The sequence below is a fragment of the Aristolochia californica genome, unplaced genomic scaffold, assembly GCF_029961685.1.
Source record: "Aristolochia californica isolate CCGP_79_NKW_82.1479 unplaced genomic scaffold, dmAriCali1.0.hap1 SCAF_9, whole genome shotgun sequence".
Taxonomy (NCBI): Eukaryota; Viridiplantae; Streptophyta; class Magnoliopsida; order Piperales; family Aristolochiaceae; genus Aristolochia; species Aristolochia californica.
In genome coordinates, this window is record NW_027182290.1 from 31377235 (window position 1) to 31397002 (window position 19768).

A 19768-nucleotide genomic window follows, 5' to 3' on the forward strand; every position below is an offset into this window, starting at 1 on the left:
ACACAAAAGAAAAAGGCCAGTTGGGTTCCCCTAAAGACGACTTTATCTGAGCTTAAAGTAATTCCTCTTTTTTAACTTTCTCCCCATGTAATGAGAGCTCCCTTAGAGGACAAAGCAGCACCAGGTCCGCTCCCCCTGAAAGCGCTGAAATCGTTAATATGGAGTGATCCAAATTTCAATGGAGCTCTTATTTCGTAGTTGACTGTCTCAGTGCTCCCAACTCCTTTTCAATTTCACCGTATCGCTCCATAATCGATCATCATCAGTCCCGATGAACTGAACTGAACAATTACCCATAAATAAATATTAAAAAGAATTATGAAAGGTTTAAAGGACAGCATGTGAAAGAAATACGAAATATCATTCTTTCTTCTTTAAAATAGGCTGGGAATGTCAATGGTGGCGATTTCAATTATTCACGGAAAGAGTACATTTAAGGTCTGTATTATTATTCCTGGAATTAGACGCCGTAATCAGTTGATTCTGGTCAGTGGTCAGGTACTTTTGAGGGAAAGTTAAAAAGCAGACGGTGAGAGGCACTTATAATGACCAAATACAATCTTATGATGCGTTGTGAGAAGATCCGTTCCAGCCATTCAGACTCTTCAGAAGAGGGGATAATGATTCCTGTCCCTTCTTGTTGGTCGCTGTTCTTCGTCAATCTCATTCCGCCTGTCTGGAAAAACTGAGAATATTTTCAAATGGGTGAGGTGAAATGAGAGGAATGAATCATACCCACTCATGGTAAAAAAACAGTTTCGTTGCAATTGCAGTACACTGCTTGGAATTCGAAACTGGAATTGAATACAGAAAGCTTGCTTTCTAAACGGGGAAGGTCAATGAAACAAATGAGTTGCAGGCCCAAGGAAGATGTTTTGGGAAACACCTCAGTTCAGTCGATAATAATAATTTTAGCCTTCTCCTTGTCCTTAAAAATAGTTTTAGGAACGAAAAAGAAGAGTGCAGGACCGGGTGCCGACTTCTCCTCCGTTGCCGTTGAATGAAAAGGACGTGGACTTTTGTCTATTCCTCTGTCCAGATTTGTGATCCTGTCAGACCCGGTTCACGGGTCATCATCCTCTTTTCACCAAATATTTCTAGTTTTCAAGACGTTTTGACCTCTCCCTTCCTCCCCTCCCGTCTTGTGAATGAGATTTGTGAAAGCTTTTCGACGGCCGAAATGGGATTTCTTTGTTTTTTAAACTCTTTTTCCTGGTTTTAGTTGTTTAGTTTGATTTCGATGATATCATTCTTCGACTGATTGACTGGAATCAAGATTATTAAAAGCTTATCAGTCAAGTAGTTTACTATTTTTCCCTCTTGGATGACAACTTAAAGTTAATTACTGCCCTCTGCTGCTTTTTCAGAAGCTACTGATCTTTGGATACTATATACTATATAGATTTGATTACACATTCTCGTCGTCCAGCGTGAGGAAGGATAAAAGAATCAACGAGGGCGGGAGGGCAGGCACTCTGCAGCAGTCAGCAGCACTGGGCAGTGATGGATCTCTAAGTTCTCTGCTCACAAGCCAACAAAACCCCTTTCGTCTCTACTGGATTCTCCTCCATTACTTCATCGTTTCAGGTCATCGGTTTCACAATTCGCCATACCATACAGGAGGAGGAAGGAAACGTGTGAAGCAGCTGCTGATTCAATGGCTTCCGTTTTTTCGTCCTTGTCTCTCTCCCTTGGTCTCTTCTTCTCTCTTGTTACTCTTGTCGTTTCTGTGTCGGAAAGGGATCTTCTTCTTGCCTTCAGAGCCTCCATTATAGACCCCAAATCGTCTCTCTCCTCCTGGTCCAACGCTTCTGCCACCCACTTCTGTGACTGGACTGGAGTCACTTGTAATTCTGAATCTGCTACTTCCGTGGTTGCTCTCGACCTCAAGTCGCTCAATCTTTCCGGTAAAATATCTTCTTCCATCTGCCAACTACCTTTTCTCTCTCGACTCAGCCTTGCAAACAATTTCTTCAACCAACCCATACCCCTCCACCTCGCTCAATGTAAGTCCTTGCAGGCGTTAAATCTCAGCAGTAATCTCCTCTGGGGAACAATCCCAGATCAGCTATCGCTGTTGACTTCATTGAGTGAGCTCGATCTCAGCAAAAATCTTTTGCAGGGGCAGATTTCCAGCGGCTTGAGCTCTCTCAATAAACTTCAAGTTCTTAACTTGGGGAGGAACTGGTTTTCAGGTATTGTGCCTTCCTCTGTCTTTGGAAACTTAACTGAGCTGATTCTTCTCGATTTATCTGAAAATCCGTCTCTCACTAGTGAGATTCCGGAAGAGATTGGAAAGCTTACGAAGCTGCAGAAGCTCTTTCTACAAAATTCTGGCTTCATTGGAGGGATACCCGATTCCTTTGTCAGTTTACGAGGTCTCGTGATTTTGGATCTTTCTCAGAACAATTTAACCGGAAATGTACCTCTAGGACTTGGCTCCGGTTTGGAAAAAATTATCTATTTTGATATTTCACAGAATAAATTATCGGGATTTTTTCCTACTGGAATCTGTAATGGACAAGGCCTTACAGAGCTCAGTCTTCATACGAATTCCTTCTCTGGCCTGATTCCTGACTCGCTGCAAAACTGTGTAAATCTCGAGAGATTTCAGGTCCAAAACAATGAATTTGTGGGGACTTTTCCAACTGGGATATGGTCACTACCGAAGATCAAGCTGATTAGAGCAGAGAGCAATAAATTTTCTGGTGAAATACCCAGCTCTGTGTCGTTGGCTCCTCAATTGGAACAACTTCAGATCGACAATAACAGTTTCATTGGCAAAATTCCTTTTACTCTGGGGGAAATTACTACTATGTACAGATTTTCTGCTTCTCTCAATGGTTTCTATGGCGAGCTTCCTGACAATTTTTGCAATTCCCCTGTTATGAGTATCATCAATCTTTCCCACAATTCGCTATCAGGTCCAATTCCAGAGCTTCGGAAATGCAGAAAGCTAGTCTCCATTTCTTTGGCGGAAAACAGTTTCTCCGGAAAGATCCCTTCTTCTTTGGCTGAGTTACCTGTTTTGACGTATATCGATCTCTCCAGTAATAATCTCACTGGTGAGATCCCTCAAGGGCTACAGAATCTAAAGCTTGCCCTGTTCAATGTATCTTTTAATCGCCTCTCTGGAGCTGTTCCCCTCTCCCTGATCTCTGGGCTTCCTGCTTCTTTCCTGCAAGGTAACCCAGACCTGTGTGGACCAGGATTACCCAGTCTCTGTGCCGATGAGAGGCCGAAAACAAAACCTGCGCGACCCACCGGATTGATATGTGCGCTTATAGCGACTGCATTAGCTGCCGGGATTCTAGTTGTGGGTGCTGTTTTTTTCGTATTTTATCGTTCTTCTCGGAGAAAATCTTTTCCGGGCAGTTTAAAGTGGGTCTTCTTCTATCCTTTGACGGTTACAGAACAGGATTTGGTGAAGGTACTTGAGGAGAAAAATTCGATTGCCCAGAGAGCTTGCGGCAAGGTTCATGTAGTCCCTCTTCCTACCGGAGAATTCGTGGCAGTGAAGAAGCTAATACATGCTGGAAGTGTGTCTTCCAAAGCGTTGAGGACGGAGATTAAAACTTTGGCCAAAGTCAGGCACAAGAACGTAGTCAAGCTAATGGGTTTCTGCTACTCGCATGATTTTGTCGTTCTGATTTACGAGTATTTACCCAAGGGGAGCTTGGGAGATTTGATTAAGAAACCGGGTTTCTCGTTAGATTGGGAGATTAGACTGAAGATTGCAGTAGGCATTGCTCGAGGTTTGGCTTATCTTCACAAGGATTATGTGCCACATTTGCTCCATAGGAATATGAAGGCGAGAAATGTTCTTTTGGACATGGATTTTGAAGCAAAGCTCACAGATTTTGGATTCGATCGAATCGTCGGAGAAGTCGCTTTGCTGGCTTCCATGGCGTCTGAATCGGGTGCTCATTGTTACTTGGCTCCTGGTTTGTCCCTCTTACATTTTCTTTTTTCTAGCTCCTGTTCTTTGATTCAAGGCTCCCCTGTTCGTTTGTAAATTTCGCGCTGCATTGAATTAGAAACTTAGTCAGAGATTCAGCCTGCAGATGCTAAAATCTCCGTTGTTCTTTGACAGAGCTTGCGTGTAGTAAGAAGGCAACAGAGCAGATGGATGTTTACAGCTTCGGCGTGGTTTTACTAGAGCTCATAACAGGAAGAGCAGCTGATCGTCCCGACTGTGACAAACCCATGGACATTGCGAAGTGGGTCCGCAGCAAGATCAACATAGACAACGGATTCGTTCAAATTCTGGATCCCAAAATCTCAAATTCGTCGCAGGAAAACATGTTGGAGGCTCTCCAAATAGCTCTCCGTTGCATTTCAGTCATGCCAGAGAAGCGACCCACCATATACGAAGTCATCAGATCACTACAGTCGATCGAAACTGGAACCCGTTCTCTGAGGATCTGCTTCGGAGATTGTCCTCCTTCCTATTAGTCCCACCCCCGCTCCGTCTATCGTCTTTTGTTGTTCCTGTACATAGAAATTCCAGTTCAAGTACAGCAGATCAGGCTGTCATACTTGTGTTCTTTATCGATTTACCTTAGACCGGGCAGCAAAGTCTCTTTGCTTCTGGATTGATACATGCAATGCACTGAAAAGCGATTCTCTTCTGATATCAGAAAATCGAAAATACCCTTCTGACGGAGATACACCATCAAAATCACGATCACAGAAGCCGAAGAACCTCTGATTTTATTCATTTTAAACAAATAAAGACGATGTAAAAATGTGGGGAATCCTGGTATATGAATCTGAAAGTCTCCACTGTCGAGTCGTTTTAGATCGATTGAGCGTTTGGTTGGAAGTGGATGTGTGATTATCATTTGGAAGCATTAAGAGAGACAGTCAGAGGGTGGCCATGGCTCATTTGAAGAAAAGTGCAAGAAACAGCTATGAAGGAACACCTTTTAAGATACCAAACGATATGATATAAAGCTATAATTAGTAAGATTTGCCAAATTGCCATCTTTCTAAAAAATAGGCATATAATAAATAGAATTTGGTAGATAAATTCGTATACCTAACATGAGAAGTGGCTTTGGAAATGGTATTGTGAGCTTTCTTTCTCCCCCATGCACGTGACCTGTCATCGATCCGGCGAATTCTCCCACGCATGGGTTCCCATTTTCGATTCAAATTTCTCCTCCTTCCCCTCCCCATCCCTGTTGACTTCCTTTCTCCCCCTTTCCCAGTTTCTTCAGTCATGGCTGATGATCCATTCCCTTCCCTTCACCCCACTCTTTGTTTTCGTGCCCACACCGCTGGCCTTCGGAATTCCAGTTACAGAACACAGTAAAGGATGACTGTGTTTTGTGTTTCTGCTTCTGCAAGTTACAGGAGACAAGTACCAGGAGCTTAATAAAAATTGGATTAATTATCATCCTCCGAGGAAATTCCTCTCGAGAATCTCAACCACTTGGCATGATTTTACTTTGTATTTCCGAGGGAGAGTGTATCAAAACTTGAATCCTCTCGTTGACGGTCAACCTCTGAAGATTGCCCCCACTTCCTCTTGATAAACAAGTTGAGAGTCGGAGCAGATTTCCTTCTTCCGCAACTCGTCTTCCCATGTTATCTCCCTTTTTTTATTCCTTGAGGTTTTCTCTTTTTGTTTCTTGTACCAGTTGAACATTAGAGGCTCCTTTTCTATATTTTCTCTGGGGTTTTCAAGGTTGGTTTCAAGTCGGGGGAACTTTGAACTTCGCAGTCTCCACTAGTTGAAAAGGGAATACGAGAGAGAGAGGCGGGTTTTGCCTCCGAAAACCAGAGCATTGCGGTCAACACTCCTTTATTGTTTATCAAAAAGTGCGTCCGATGTTAAAAAAATCTTGCAGAATAACAAATACTCTTTAGTTAGCTACCCAGAAAATTAAATTAAGGGAACTTCCAGAAGCTTAATTATACCATATTCATGTTGTTGCATACCCTTCTCTACTTTCCGCCATTTGATTCCAGCCAGTCAAACACCTCTCCTCATATGGACAAGAGAACCAGAGAATTAAAATCTGTGTGAAGGCTAAGATGAGAAGAATGTTAGTTTACATTGTGTCAGAGGTCCCGTGCTTGTTCTTCCAGTTCTGACCCTTCCTTCTAGGGTTGCACCGATACCCATTTCCTGATTCGGATGAAAAAGAGAATCCCAGACGTAGATACTCCAACTAGTTGCTGATAAAGTAAAGATTTAATGAGAACCCTCCTGGAAGAGGAGACTGGGGAGGACGGAAACGAAATGTAGCGACCAGACAAAGAAGGAACAAAAGTGACGGTGGGGAGGTCTGGTATGGAAGAGGAATACTGGGCTTTGGGGGATCATTGATTGCAGAGACTGAAAGTAAGAGTTCCAACGTGCCAAATTGGCCTAGCCCGGAGGAAGATGCGGTGTTCATACTATTTTAATTGTTTCAGTCACATTTGACATACCGTGGTAGAGTCATTTTAATATTCGGAGAGGGTCGATATAGTTGATGATGATAAGAAAAGACCCATCTCCAGCTGTCTGCTACTCCTCCCATCAGCCCCATGGTCGGGATCAGAAATCAGGATTATAGCAGCGGTAGAGGAGTAGAAAGAGAGTGAAATCACAGTTGCTTACAGGCTTATACAAAAGAACGAAGAGGCTTATGATATGAATTCCTTTACCGTTTAAAAATATTAAAAGTAAGACTATTATTGTTGGCTCTGAGCATCGACCTCCCAAATCACCCAATGGGGTTGAAGTCGGGTAGGAGATGTCTGACTTGAAGTGACGGCCTTGCTACTGAACAGACACGAATGAATGAATGGAGAGAGAGGTGAAAGAAGCATAAAGGAAATGCCATAAACGATCCCTTTTATAGAGGATTTTTTTACTCGTTTTTTTTTCTTTTACTTTTGATGCTGTTGTTTGAATTAAGCGACTCATGAAACGGTAGTTCTATATCGATACAGAGAGGATTCTCCAGTTCATCTTCTCTCACTTGACTGTCATTTCTGGACTCTAAATGTGACATGGAACTTTTCCCCCTCTTCAACTCACTTTTAGAAATAGTCTCGGTTACAATCACCTAAAGGATTGAGGAGGGAGTGAGAGACTGCTCCTTGTCGACACCCACTTCCGACGTTTTACAGTCAGAAATGCCATGTTTTTATCTATCTTCTCACCTCCTTTCACTGTTTCTCCTTCTCCTGCTTCAGAATATTATTTTCAGGTTCCCATATATCCAGGGGAATAAACTATTCATAGCCCTTCCCCACCTCTAAACCTCCCTCCTAGCAGAGCTCCAACAACATGAATAACTGGCTCTCTTTCTCTCACTCTTCCGACGACACTACTTCCCCTTTCCCTCATCATCAACATGCATCTCAAACCTCTCATGCTAGCATAGAGTTGGTAACGGATAACACCCACCAACCCCTTCAAATCCAAGGTATCTTTTCACCAGTTTACATCTTTTCTGGTTCTTTTCTTGAAGCGACAACGGTGTTTTGGTCCTCTTATCTGCAGATTGGAGCTTGATCGACTCTCAAAGTGAAAACAATGTTCCGAAGGTGGCAGATTTCCTGGGAGTTGGTGTACCCGATAATCCACCGGATTTTCCTGCATTCAACCAAATCCCGACGAGTTACGCCGACTATGCAGGTTACACAATCCAGACGGAGGAAGCGCCGGCGGCTGCTTCCGCCTCGGAAGAGTACAATTGTCAAGGAAACGGAAGTAACTTACAGTCACTGACGCTTTCCATGGGCAATGGTAAAGGTCCCAATGGGGAGGGCAGTGGTAAGAACACGACTGCAGTGGAGGCGACCGCGACCCCGAGAAGGTCTGTGGATACATTCGGGCAGAGAACCTCGATGTACCGTGGCGTGACCAGGTACTATTTTGATTTTACTGATCCTATATCAACTGAAAACCAGAGGACAATTGAGCCATATATATTATAGATATAATGCATGTATTGTGTATATGCATGCTGTCAAAGACGACATGAAATCACTGCATTATTCATTTTGTTCGCTTTCAAAGATCGTGATCATATGCATAGAAAGTAGGAGAATAGTTATCGGGCTATGGTTATTTTGGGATCAAAATAGGCATAGATGGACGGGGAGATACGAAGCTCACCTGTGGGATAATAGCTGTAGAAGAGAAGGGCAATCAAGGAAAGGGCGCCAAGGTATTATTCCGTCGATATTTACTAAGCTTTTCCTGCTTCCATCTTTAAGTCTTCTTCCTCATTAAAGGTTTGCCAGAGCTAAGTTGCTGCTAACCGATATTGTTTCTCTTCCTGTTCTCACCTTCGCTTCTGCGCTCTCGACTCTTTCCTCTTCAAGTCTACTTGGGTGAGTCAAATCTCTGAAGCCACAGCATTAATTTATAGTATACTCCTTTTTTGGCTCGTCAGTATCGTAACGATTCAACCTTTTCTCCTTCGCTCTATTCACACCAGGCGGATATGACAAAGAAGAGAAGGCAGCGAGGTCGTACGATTTGGCTGCTCTTAAATACTGGGGCACCTCCACCACCACAAACTTGCCGGTGAGTTCTAAGCCAATGTTGTTACTGGAAGAAAGTGATAGAGCTGATCACCATTGATCACGATGATATACAGTATGACTGGCCTTGCTGGGACGCCCGGCGACGAAGACGTTGGGAGTCCAATTTGAATTATCTAACGCGAGTTTTTGTGTGTTCAGATCAGCAACTATGAGAAGGAACTGGAAGAAATGAAACATATGACCAGGCAAGAATGGGTTGCATCACTTAGAAGGTAACTCATATTGACTGCTTTCAGAATGAAATAGTGATCGCAGATACGGTGTTAGGCCTGACGATATTTGTTGCAGTCTCGGAAAAGAATTTCAGTCTCAACTTTTTCCCATTCTGTATTGATAAGAAATAATAAGGATCCCTTGAACTTTTCTCGATTAAGGCTGGCGATTCAATTTTCATTTACAAACACAAATCAGACGGAAGAAAAGACACTTAAAAACTTTTCGAACTCTCCGGTGCCATCTATTTCTCAGAATTCCACTGATACGATATTACTCTTCTCTGTGGCAATGTCTCAGGAAAAGCAGTGGCTTCTCGAGGGGCGCATCAATGTATAGGGGAGTCACCAGGTGAGTCTCAGCCATTGCTTGGTTCTGTTTAAATCGGGCTTCGTTATTGTTCAGTTAACAAATCCCAAGTGCTGCTTGAACAATAAGTTCGTCATTTACAGGCATCATCAGCAAGGAAGATGGCAGGCAAGAATCGGTAGAGTGGCGGGAAACAAAGATCTTTATCTCGGCACTTTCAGTAAGTCGATTCGCCGCCGACTAAAAATCAATATATATCGATGGGCATAGTAATACGAACCCTCGTCATCTAACTCGTAGCGATGAATGGATAAACAGGTACTGAGGAGGAGGCTGCAGAGGCTTACGATATTGCAGCGATAAAGTTTAGAGGTCTGAATGCTGTAACGAACTTCGATATGAGCCGCTATGATGTCAATGGCATCTTAGAGAGCAGCACATTGCCCATCAAAGGAGGAGCCTCCAAGGCAATCGATGCAAGAAAGAGAGAAGACGTAAAACCCGCGTCATCCTCCACTTTTTTACCGGACTCTCTCCAATTACATGGCTACCACCACCACCCTTACTTGACTTACGAACAACAGCCGCAGCAGCAATCTCAGTGGCAATTCGACTCCCAGCTTCACCAAAGTTACTATCACAACACTTTGCAACTTCGTTCGACCGGTGAGATGCCACAGTTTCACCAGAATTACGTCCATTCCCAGTCCCACCAGCCTGCAGCCTTCGCCCACAACCTGATCGGAATGGGTCCATCCCCCTTGGAGACCAACAGCAGCTCGTCCATCGCTAACACTAACAGCAGTTGTAGCTACTACAATGGAGGTCATTACTACGGGAATGGGTTTATGATGAACGGAGAGTCGGCCGTGATGATGAGCGGCGGAGGCAGCGCGGTGGGATTGAAGCTTGATAACGTGGATTCAGGTGATGTGGGAGTGGTTAAGGTTGATTACGATACGGATACCGGAGGAGGATACTCTGACTGGCTGTCGACGGACACGGTTCGAGGTCCCAACCATGGAATTTTCTCAGTCTGGAACGATACATAGAAATTTTGTCGAAAAGTTGAGAGGCAATTTTGCAAATTTTGGCGTTTTTGTGCACTCCGGCTTGGCTACGCAGGAATTCTCTATGACTGCTCAAATTCAGTTTTGAAATGTAACTGCCTTCGGAAAGCAAAATCCTCTGATTTTCCATGTAATCTAAAACTGTGACGCAACCAGACAAACATTTCTAATTAACTCAGTTCTGGAAAAACCCGGTATAAACTGTTTCTGAGTAGATAGAGAAACGAAACTCACTCGAGGATTAAATCACGGCCAGCCGAAGAAGACGAGTTAAATATAAACAAAACGAAACCAAATTCGTTAATTGACACACCAAGTGAAAAATCAAATGTTTGTTTAAATTATTTATTTTATTTTTTTAATTAAAAGTTAAATAAAACTATCTTAATAAAATTAAATCTATTAATAAACTCATTGTCCTCTTTCGAGAGGTCACCGGTGAATAGTTAGTGGTCACCCCCCGGCCGGCCTGCGACATTATCGAGGATCTCCCAACAGAAAAATCAAATACAAAACTGGAATTTTTGCATCTTTAATAACGCTGACAGCTAATGCCACCCAAAAGCACCTTCGTCAGCCAGCCACTCTTATCATCACATTATTGTTGTGCCACCGAGCTGCCTACTTTCTCTCTCCTCCCTGGTCGCGGACTTTCCTCCTCTGTGCTTATCTTTGCCGACATCCAGGCAGTTTGCAACGCCGCCCCTTTCCAGCTACTCTCCTTTTCATCTTTCTTTTTTTTTGGGGGTTCAGTAATTGAATGAAAATTAGAGGACAGAGAGTCTCCCCTGTTATTTTACTGCATTTCAGGCTAGTTTCAGAAGTTACGGCGTCACCCAGTTGGGACTTGAGAGGGATTTTTCCGGTGGCCGGCTTCGCGGTGAAATGAAGCAGTCTTAAAGATACAAAACGAGAGATTTAAAGAAGCCGATCCCGTTTTCAAAATCGGAGAATTATCAGAGGAATTTGCAAATTGGAAACGAAATCACACTCGTCGACTTGCTGTGGCAGAGCGTAGGAGCCGCGATTCACGACGAGACGGCACCCTGTCCCTGTCCCTGTCCTGCCCCATCACGATGATATAAAGCTTCGGCCAGCTCAGCTAGCACGTGGGAGCTTTCCCTCACTTGGACACGTACGCGCCGCTGACTAATTTATCCACGTGTACGGCAACCTGGTGATGGCAGCGACGCATGGGAAAAGGAAAGGCCGGTCAGATGGGGCGGCTCAGTGTGTCTCTTGTCGCGTGACTAGCGTCCATCCATTTCATTACAACCCGGACAGGTTACCTACAGCCCGGAGCCGCGTAAAATTCCATATTTGCCCAAATTATATCGGGAGAGGTGAGTTTTTAGATGATTAGAGCAGCGGTAATTGCGTAAAAGGAGTACCATTGTTCGTAAATAAGACGCGGAAACGTTTGATACGCGTTTCTAAAAGCAATTCTCGATTTTCATCGTCATTACCGATCACTCCAGCTCCTTAAAAAGACCCACCTCAGACCAAAACCCCTCAATTCCTTCCTTAGCCTCCTCTTCGTCTTCTCGTCGCGGAAATCCTCCCTTCCCAAATCTCACCATCCCTTTAGCTCAGGAATGTCGCAGAGGGAAAAAGAAGAGACCGAATTCAAGGTCCCTGAAGCCCTCAATCTATGCGTCAATAACTGCGGATTTCCGGGCAATCCGGCCACCAAAAATATGTGCCAGAACTGCTATAAGGCTTCCGGCATCTTGACCGCTCCTTCTTGCTCCACTCACGATAAACACAAACCTGCTCCGATCCGGTCTTCCGAGAGGCTCGCTCTGCCGCCCGTGGTCGTTAGCGAAGAGCGGTCCGAGAGACCGGTCGATTCTCATACGGAGGTTCGGCTGTTGAACCGTTGCACCAGTTGCAGAAAGAAGGTCGGAGTGACCGGGTTCCGCTGCCGATGCGGTGATCTGTTCTGTGGCGTACATCGGTACTCGGATCGACACGTATGTAGCTTCGATTATAAGGCGGCTGCGAGAGACGCGATCGCGCGGGAAAATCCGGTGGTTATAGCGGCCAAGATCGTCAAGCTTTGACTGGTGAAAGAGAAGGATTACGGAGGAAAAAAGGAAAAAAAAAAAAAAATGGCCGATGTTTTGAGGAATGGGAATCTATAGCTTCAGCTATGAGGTTTGTAAACGGATGAAAAAAGTTGTGAGATTCCCGGAAGTGACCAAGATAGAAAAAATGTTGAATTATGTCGGAAAATTAATGAAGTTTTTAGTGGGCGGCGTGTAACATTTCCTTCCTCGTTATCTTCATCATGTTCTTGTCCGATTTTAGAAACAAGAGTTCTGGAATCCGGAGCCTCGAATTTTCACCGGCGCCAGTGACTCCGTTTTATGACTTCGGTTGTCCTTCGGTCCCTGTCAGGCTGTCACACCTTTTCTAGTAGACTTTTCCTTTTGTCATGTATTTTTGAAAAATTAAAAAATTGAAAGGAAAAAAAGTTGTAACGTCTTTGAACCGTTCAATGTCTGATAAAGTAAAAACCATCGATCTGATCCGTCCGATTGTCGTGGAATCATGATTCACGTTGGTTTGAATTTTATTGCATTTGAGATATGAGAATTTCCCTAATTCATGGACAGATGCCACGTCTAGGCTCAAGATGGTGGGCGCAACTCTTGTAATCCACGGCTGAGATTGTGCGAGGCGGTGGGGCACTGGAAGAGACGTGAGATCGACATCGCGGGGAAATGATGGTCGAGGGGGGATCCTGTGCTGCCACAGTTCTTTTCATCTCGGAGGATATCGAAATGGGTGGGAACTGGGAACAGGTTGGCTCCAGGTGGCAACCGTGCGAAGTTGGCCTGAGCGACGTTCTTTCTCCCGAAATATACGTGGAAGATTGATAACTAAAACGAAGGCGATGCCGACGTAGGAAGAACACCTCGTCGTTTCTCTTTTTCTCCCCGGGGTTTCTTATCATGGGAAGATGCATCAAGGAGTCACAGGAGGAAAGGAGAGTGGAAGGGTATAGCGTTGAGTGGGGCGGATCTTGAATTTGGGGTTAAATGTTCATATGGATATTGAATGGAAGGGATGAAACGAGTTGGGTATTTTTTTTTAATTTTTTTTGCCTCTGACTCTGGTCCTTGGCAATGTGTCTAAACTCTGGAAGTGGTCGTGGCGATTTGGATTGCAGAGTGGTCTGGTTCAAGTTCTGTTCTGCTGTAAGAGAATTATGGAGCAGTTGATGAATAGAACGCAGGGCAGATCAATTCAAAGTTGGAATCATTTCATGAAGAAACTGTCCCTCATCATTTTCAAGTGTGAAACGCCACTTAATCCTCTTCATCTGACCTATAGACGCCGGAGGCATTAAGAATCTTGCAAAGTCTGAGTGGAAGAAGTCAAGTTTGACAGGGTGTTTTACTAACGAATAAACAATAAGGTAATGAATGATAAAATTGTTTTCTCTCCCGTTTTAGTCTTCCCCACTACAGAGCTCAACGGCTCTTTATCATTCGAGGTTGGTCCCGAGTTCGAGTCCTGCTCCCACCGAATTTTGTCCTGGGTATTTTCAGGAGTTTGTCCTGGGTTTTTCCGATGAATTTGTCCACGGATTTTCCCGTGTGAGAAAATATTAAAATTTGTGTTTGTATCGACAGTGCCAGTCTTTGAGATTCGTGGGGTTAGCTTTGAGCCTTTTAGCACAATTGTTTCAATAGTTAGCACTTAACCCTGCTCTGATTCCAACTTTTAGCTTACTCGAGCCTATTGGTTTTGTGTCATGTGACCGCTCATAGGGTGAAAACTAAATGGAAAGAATCTGGTTCTTGGTGCCTATCACTGCCACTGATTTATGATCTTAAGGTGGGATCGAATCTTATATGTTCAAACCGGGTTTAATTTAAATATTTCAATTTCGAGCTCGAGCGGAGCTAAACTGTGAAATACATGTGAAATAAATTATATATAAAATTATTTATATATTTTGAATAAAATTAATTATAAAAACTGTATAATTATACATAAACTTTATTCAATAATTAAACACAAAAACAATATTGAAATATCAATATCAATTTACAATTACCCAAATAAAAATTATATATCCTGTATAAATTTATAAACTCTAGCTCTTTTCTTCTTTCGTACTAAGAAAACGATATATGAAATCTCCATTTCGCACGAGTAAAATTTATACCTATGACAAAAATAAAAGAATAAAATTTATTATTATATAATAAAAAATATATTCTTCCACTACTAATTACTTAATTTAGTGAAAAATATTAAAATTGCCAAAAAAAAATAAAAATCAAGTAATTAGTAACATTATCTCTTAAAATGTAATCATAAAACAATTTTTTTAATAAATATAGATTTAACAGAGCCTCACCGTAATTCTTTAATCTTCTGGTTCCTTCTCTCTTCTCCGCCACCAGTCCAAATGCAGACTCGAGGAATGGAATCGCAGTCGCGTTATTAGATTGCTCGAACACAAATGGAATCGGTAACGGATGGAAAACCTCGAAACAAATGGATGCAGAGCCCCACTTTCTGAAAGCGATAAGGCACGATGTCTGAAAACCTAAGTTAAATGTGAAAAGGGGACGGAAAGCGAGCCAGGAGGCTTCTGAAATTACAAAATCACACAGACGGAATAGCAAGTTTTCATGGGGGTGTAATGGTGAATATGAGCGAGGGTGTGAGCAGTTTGGGGGTTTTTGTCTGAAGTCTACTGTGAATTAGTTACGAGAGTGGAAGGAGAAAGAGCATTCGAAGATACCCACCGTGAAAATTGTGTATCTAAACGAAACGCAGAACCTTCTACTGCCCTTGTTCGCTCTTCTTTATCATTGCTGAATGAATGAATTCTTCAAGATTGAATGCATGAATTGTGGATCTGGGCGTCACCCAGAATCTTCTCCATCTAAAAGCCGAAAGAAATCTCGTTAAAATGCGAATTATGGTGAAGCCTTTTATCGTCTTCTTCCCCGGAAAACAACTCATTCCAGTCCCAACCACTTAAATCTTCGGTTTCTCTTCCTTCGATTCACTGTTGTGTCGCTTACACTAAAACGAAATTAAAGCCACGGCCCATAAATAATTGCCAGTTCCCGCAATCGATCAATGAATGCTACACCCTTTCTTCCCAGAATGATTGAAGAACACCAACTCGTCACCCTTAAAAGAGAGAGAGAGAGAGAGAGAGAGAGAGAGAAAAAAGAATTCATTCTTTTCACCACTGGAATCATGGCCGACCGCAGCATCCTGAAAGCGAAAAAAATACCAAACTTTCACTTTAAAGTACTTTGCTTCTTAACTTTCACATTGGAAGAAGAATAAAAACTTTGCAGGTGGCCTTCTCTTTCCCCAAAATTTCTCCTTAATAATGATTCCCCGACCGGAAGGCATTTTTCTGAAACTTAGAACCTTGGCATCCGCCTCTGCTGCTGCTCCATCCCCGTCTCCCCCTCTTAACATCCCTCAAATATGATATTCAATATCTCAGATTCGCTGTCCCCTAAAGAGGGTGAAACCGCAGCTTTTTGCCTTTTTTCTTCTCTGAAAATTATCATCTCCTCACATAATCAAAGGAATTAAAGACTATTACAGAAATCTTAAGCAATGTTTAGGGTGTTAGCTTGTCCCCCATTTAGATAAAGACACATTAGACATGGATTCCAATTTCCGTTCCATCATCTACGAAAAACAAGCTTCGTGCATCCCATCTGCACTAGCCCACGCTTTCCCTATATTTGGAGTTTTATGCATCAAACCAGTTTTCCAATCAAGAGATTGGTTTTTGATTGTAGACTCGGACAAACCAACTCTTGGCTCTTCTATGAATAATTCAAAATCTATGTTATTTTACATTTGTTCTAGATTGGACTCTTTGAGTGTGATTGTTATCCTCCATCTCACCACCCCCAAGTGATAAGTATTGGCTTTGGAATAGGCTATTTTGGTATATAATATGCCTATTTTTTTTATAAATTTTAAGAAAAAAAAAAAGAAATTGGCGAATGTCGCCTATAACACGATATATAACAACCTATATTTGTTAAATTATTGGAAAAATTATATATTCGACGTAAGTTAAGTGTACCCACTTTTTTATTTTACTATTTTATTTGAATTTAAAGACATAAATTTTAATTATCTTATTTTATATTTTTTATCTAGTACTTTATTATTGATGTTGATTTCTATTAAGAGACACCCATGCGTGTAGGGGGTGGTATATCTAGTAAATAAGGAGAACTTTCATAAAGTTAAAATTTATGTTTTTTTTTTTTTTTTTTAAGCATATAGCCCTAAGAGTATTGTAATCATTGTAAACACCTTAACGTAATTATAAATATAGCTTCAAAGTATGGGGTAGAACATTTAAGTCTTTTCCTCTTAGCTCAAATTTGTCCTTGTCTTTTTCTCTTATGGTTTCTTCTCGCCTCTTTTCCAAGAATTAGAGTATTTTTCTTTTCTCCTTCCCTTGAGATTTATTGTGTTAATGTGTTGGCATTAGAAATCAACAATTTTGAAACAATTTTTTAATTTTTATGTCAAAAAAATGACATTATTGTACACAAAATACATTTAAGTGTGTTATTGAAAAAAAAAACTTTTCAACTTTTAAATAAAAAGAAAATAATATAAGGGTCCGAAAATTCAGGATTTGGGTATTTTTCTATTTCGCCACATCAAATTAGAGAATTAAAACTACCATTAATCACCATCAAACGAACAATTTACGCCGCGTAACGACAGTTGTTAAAAAAAACCGACTTTATATTAAATATATAGAATTATTCCTATTAATAGTAATTTAAAATAAAAAATATTTTATAATATAAAAAATAAGGAAAAAGAGAGATAAGAAAGATTTGAAAAATAAGAGGGGGGAAGACTTTCTTAATAAAAAACAAAAAAGAAAAAGAAGAGCAAATCAACTATTTTTGAAGAGAAAGAGAAGGAAGGTGAGGATTGGATCATGTCACATAAAGTGAAACCGATGAGACTTACTTTGCCGTCCTACTAGTCTACCCACATTAAGGAATAATGAAAGCCCACATTAACAAAAGCCATAAAGCCAAATCTTACATAATTACTCCCTTAGAAATTACACATTTTCTTCACAAACCATTTCACCTTTTTTCTTTCCTTCTTTACACCCTTACTAAAAAGTTATTTTCACTTTAACCCCACAATTTTTATTTTTTATTTTTCTCAATCCACTCATTGGACTCTTTTTTCCTCCTAAATGGGCCATCCGTATTGGATACTTAATAATGGGCCATCCTTACTAGTTTTAATAATATGCGTAATTTGCTTTCATTATTGTCTGATTGAGAGTCGTCGTGCGGTATTTATGTACTTGCCAAATTCTAGAGGTTATTTTCGTCAAAATAACCTCCGGTTTATTGCTTTAAATGATAAAAGAGACAAAACAGAGAGAAAAAGGCCAGGGCAATAACTCCCTCTCATTACAGCAGGAAAGGAAGGGGTGGCATCCCCTTGATCTCTCTAGGGCCCCACCACATGGAAGGGGGTCGTAGGGGAGGGAGGCCCTCCTCCGTGTAGGATTAGACACCCTCCGCCCCTTAAACAAAATGGAGCACGTGCGGCCGCACGAACGCTGGCGCATGCGCAGACTTGTTCACGGGATGTTGCAAAAATTCCACCTTCTACCCATCATTTCATGGAATTTACATCGTGTTTTTTTTTTTTAAATCAAGTTTTTTTTGACGTGCCGAGTAACAAAAAGGTATATAAATCAGTGCCACACGTGTGAATGCCACCTCGGTTGCAGACAAAGAAAAACGCCCTTTCCTTTTTGTTAAAAGAAACCCAACTCACTGCACTCATTGAGTCAATTTCTTTTGGCTGGATTAATTAAAGAAAGGCGAGAAAAGATAAAACAAACTCTTTTAAAACCGCTCCTCCCTCGTTATCTCCTTCATTCTGCGACGCCTTCAGCTACTCTCGAGCAGTCTCCGAGGGATGGACCTGGACCTAGACATGGAGATGCTGTCGGCGGTCAGGTTGCTGGGTAAGGGAGCAATGGGGACGGTCTTCCTTGTCAGGAACGAGGAGTTCCCCGGCAACCCATTTGCCGTCAAGGTCGTGGAGAAGTGCTCCCTGCATACGAAATTCGACGCCGATCGCCGCGCGCGCTGGGAGATGTCCGCCCTCACCCGTCTGGCTCATCCCTTTCTTCCCACCCTCATCGGCTCCACCGAAACGGATGAGTATCTCGCCTGGGCTATTCCTTACTGCCCCGGCGGCGACCTCAACGTTCTCCGCTACCACCAAACCGACCACGTTTTCTCCCCCTCCGCCATTCGTTTCTACGTCGCCGAGATCATCTGCGCCATCGAATACCTTCACAGTCTCGGCATCGTCTACCGCGACCTCAAACCGGAAAACGTCCTCATCCAGGCCTCCGGCCATGTCATGCTCACCGACTTCGACCTCTCCCGCGTTCTAGCTCCCAGGAAACAAAAAGTGGCCACAACAGTTCCCTTCTCTCCGTCGCCCGATCCCTCGCCACCTCGTCCAAATCATCGGCGACATCTAACGCGGATGTTATCGGTCGTGTCAGAGAAGAGCAGACTGAAGAAGGCGAAATCAGCGAGGGTGTCACCCGTGAGTCGTCGGAAACAGAGCTTCTCCGCCGGGGAGCGGTCCAACTCGTTCGTAGGAACCGAAGAGTATGTGTCCCCGGAGGTCGTCCGCGGCGACGGACACGAGTTCGCTGTAGACTGGTGGGCACTCGGGATATTGACGTACGAAATGGCTTACGGGCGAACCCCCTTTTACGGAAAGAACCGGAAGGAGACGTTTCATAACGTGTTAACAAAATCACCGGAGTTCATCGGAAAGAGATCGGCACTGACGGACTTAATATCACAACTGCTGGAGAAGGACCCGACAAAGCGGTTGGGTTACGAGGGAGGGGCGGCGGAAGTGAAGGAGCACGCATTCTTCCGCGGCCTACAGTGGGACCTTCTAACGGAAGTGTCTCGGCCGCCGTTTCTGGCTGCGACAGAGGATTTGATGGCAGCGGAGACGGAGGACACGAGTCACGAGTTTAATATCAAGGAGTACTTTCAGAAGCAGAGGGTGCAGCCGCCGTCGTCACCGGCGCTATCGGCGTCGTCGTTCGACTGCCGGCGCAGCGTATCGTTTACGGGATTCTGACACAGAGTTGGTTACGTGCTTTTTCCGCTTTTGTGCATATACATCAAAAACACCGAAACGCGAGACGGATCACGGATGAGGGATGAGGGATCACGGATCACGGATCACGGATGTTTTGTTAGCTAATCAGAAAGATTGTAATTAGTATTGTAATTATCGATTAAGACAATAATATTTGATAATACTGGGGCGCAATGCGCGCCCCTTTCATGTGGACGACACGAAGCAGTAGACATGCAGTTTTTTCAGGCCGTAACAGTTTTTTCCGTTTCTGAAATACTTCTGACACGGAAGAAGATCCTTCCCTTGATTCACGGAAGCGGAGAAGCAACGCAGAGAGACGTCACGGACCTGGAGGAGCCACCTGACCCTCCACAAGAAATGAAATCAAACCTCCTTAATTAACCCATTAAACGTTCACCGCCCAGATTAAGCTTTCG

At 42.9% G+C, this 19768-nt stretch overlaps 4 protein-coding genes across 4 annotated transcripts; all 4 read left to right on the plus strand.

Moving 5' to 3' along the window:
• Window positions 1-1169: 1169 nt before the first annotated feature.
• Window positions 1170-4800, plus strand: LOC137942083 (probably inactive leucine-rich repeat receptor-like protein kinase At5g06940). Its single transcript, XM_068787762.1, has 2 exons — window positions 1170-3944; window positions 4094-4800. Exons 1-2 carry the CDS (start codon window positions 1658-1660, stop codon window positions 4453-4455), a joined length of 2649 nt encoding a protein of 882 aa, XP_068643863.1. The 5' UTR covers window positions 1170-1657; the 3' UTR covers window positions 4456-4800.
• Window positions 4801-7288: 2488 nt separating this feature from the next.
• LOC137940774 (AP2-like ethylene-responsive transcription factor PLT2) lies at window positions 7289-10130 on the plus strand. Its single transcript, XM_068785899.1, has 9 exons — window positions 7289-7427; window positions 7505-7871; window positions 8092-8174; window positions 8332-8340; window positions 8448-8536; window positions 8695-8768; window positions 9070-9120; window positions 9222-9298; window positions 9397-10130. The coding sequence occupies exons 1-9, from the start codon at window positions 7289-7291 to the stop codon at window positions 10128-10130; spliced, it is 1623 nt and encodes a 540-aa protein (XP_068642000.1).
• A 1492-nt stretch (window positions 10131-11622) lies between these two features.
• Window positions 11623-12765, plus strand: LOC137941073 (zinc finger A20 and AN1 domain-containing stress-associated protein 11). The gene has a single exon (XM_068786322.1). The coding sequence runs from the start codon at window positions 11744-11746 to the stop codon at window positions 12209-12211; it is 468 nt and encodes a 155-aa protein (XP_068642423.1). The 5' UTR covers window positions 11623-11743; the 3' UTR covers window positions 12212-12765.
• Window positions 12766-18039: 5274 nt separating this feature from the next.
• LOC137940479 (serine/threonine-protein kinase UCNL-like) lies at window positions 18040-19544 on the plus strand. Its single transcript, XM_068785572.1, has one exon. The coding sequence runs from the start codon at window positions 18129-18131 to the stop codon at window positions 19326-19328; it is 1200 nt and encodes a 399-aa protein (XP_068641673.1). The 5' UTR covers window positions 18040-18128; the 3' UTR covers window positions 19329-19544.
• The last annotated feature ends 224 nt before the right edge of the window (window positions 19545-19768 follow it).

Coding starts and splice junctions, on each gene's coding strand:
- LOC137942083 (XM_068787762.1), top strand. CDS start 1,658: ATGGCTTCCGTTTTTTCGTCCTTGTCTCTCTCCCTTGGTCTCTTCTTC. Junction 3,945..4,093: donor TCATTGTTACTTGGCTCCTG/GTTTGTCCCTCT, acceptor GTTCTTTGACAG/AGCTTGCGTGTAGTAAGAAG.
- LOC137940774 (XM_068785899.1), top strand. CDS start 7,289: ATGAATAACTGGCTCTCTTTCTCTCACTCTTCCGACGACACTACTTCC. Junction 8,537..8,694: donor CCACCACCACAAACTTGCCG/GTGAGTTCTAAG, acceptor TTGTGTGTTCAG/ATCAGCAACTATGAGAAGGA. Junction 8,769..9,069: donor TGGGTTGCATCACTTAGAAG/GTAACTCATATT, acceptor GCAATGTCTCAG/GAAAAGCAGTGGCTTCTCGA.
- LOC137941073 (XM_068786322.1), top strand. CDS start 11,744: ATGTCGCAGAGGGAAAAAGAAGAGACCGAATTCAAGGTCCCTGAAGCC.
- LOC137940479 (XM_068785572.1), top strand. CDS start 18,129: ATGGACCTGGACCTAGACATGGAGATGCTGTCGGCGGTCAGGTTGCTG.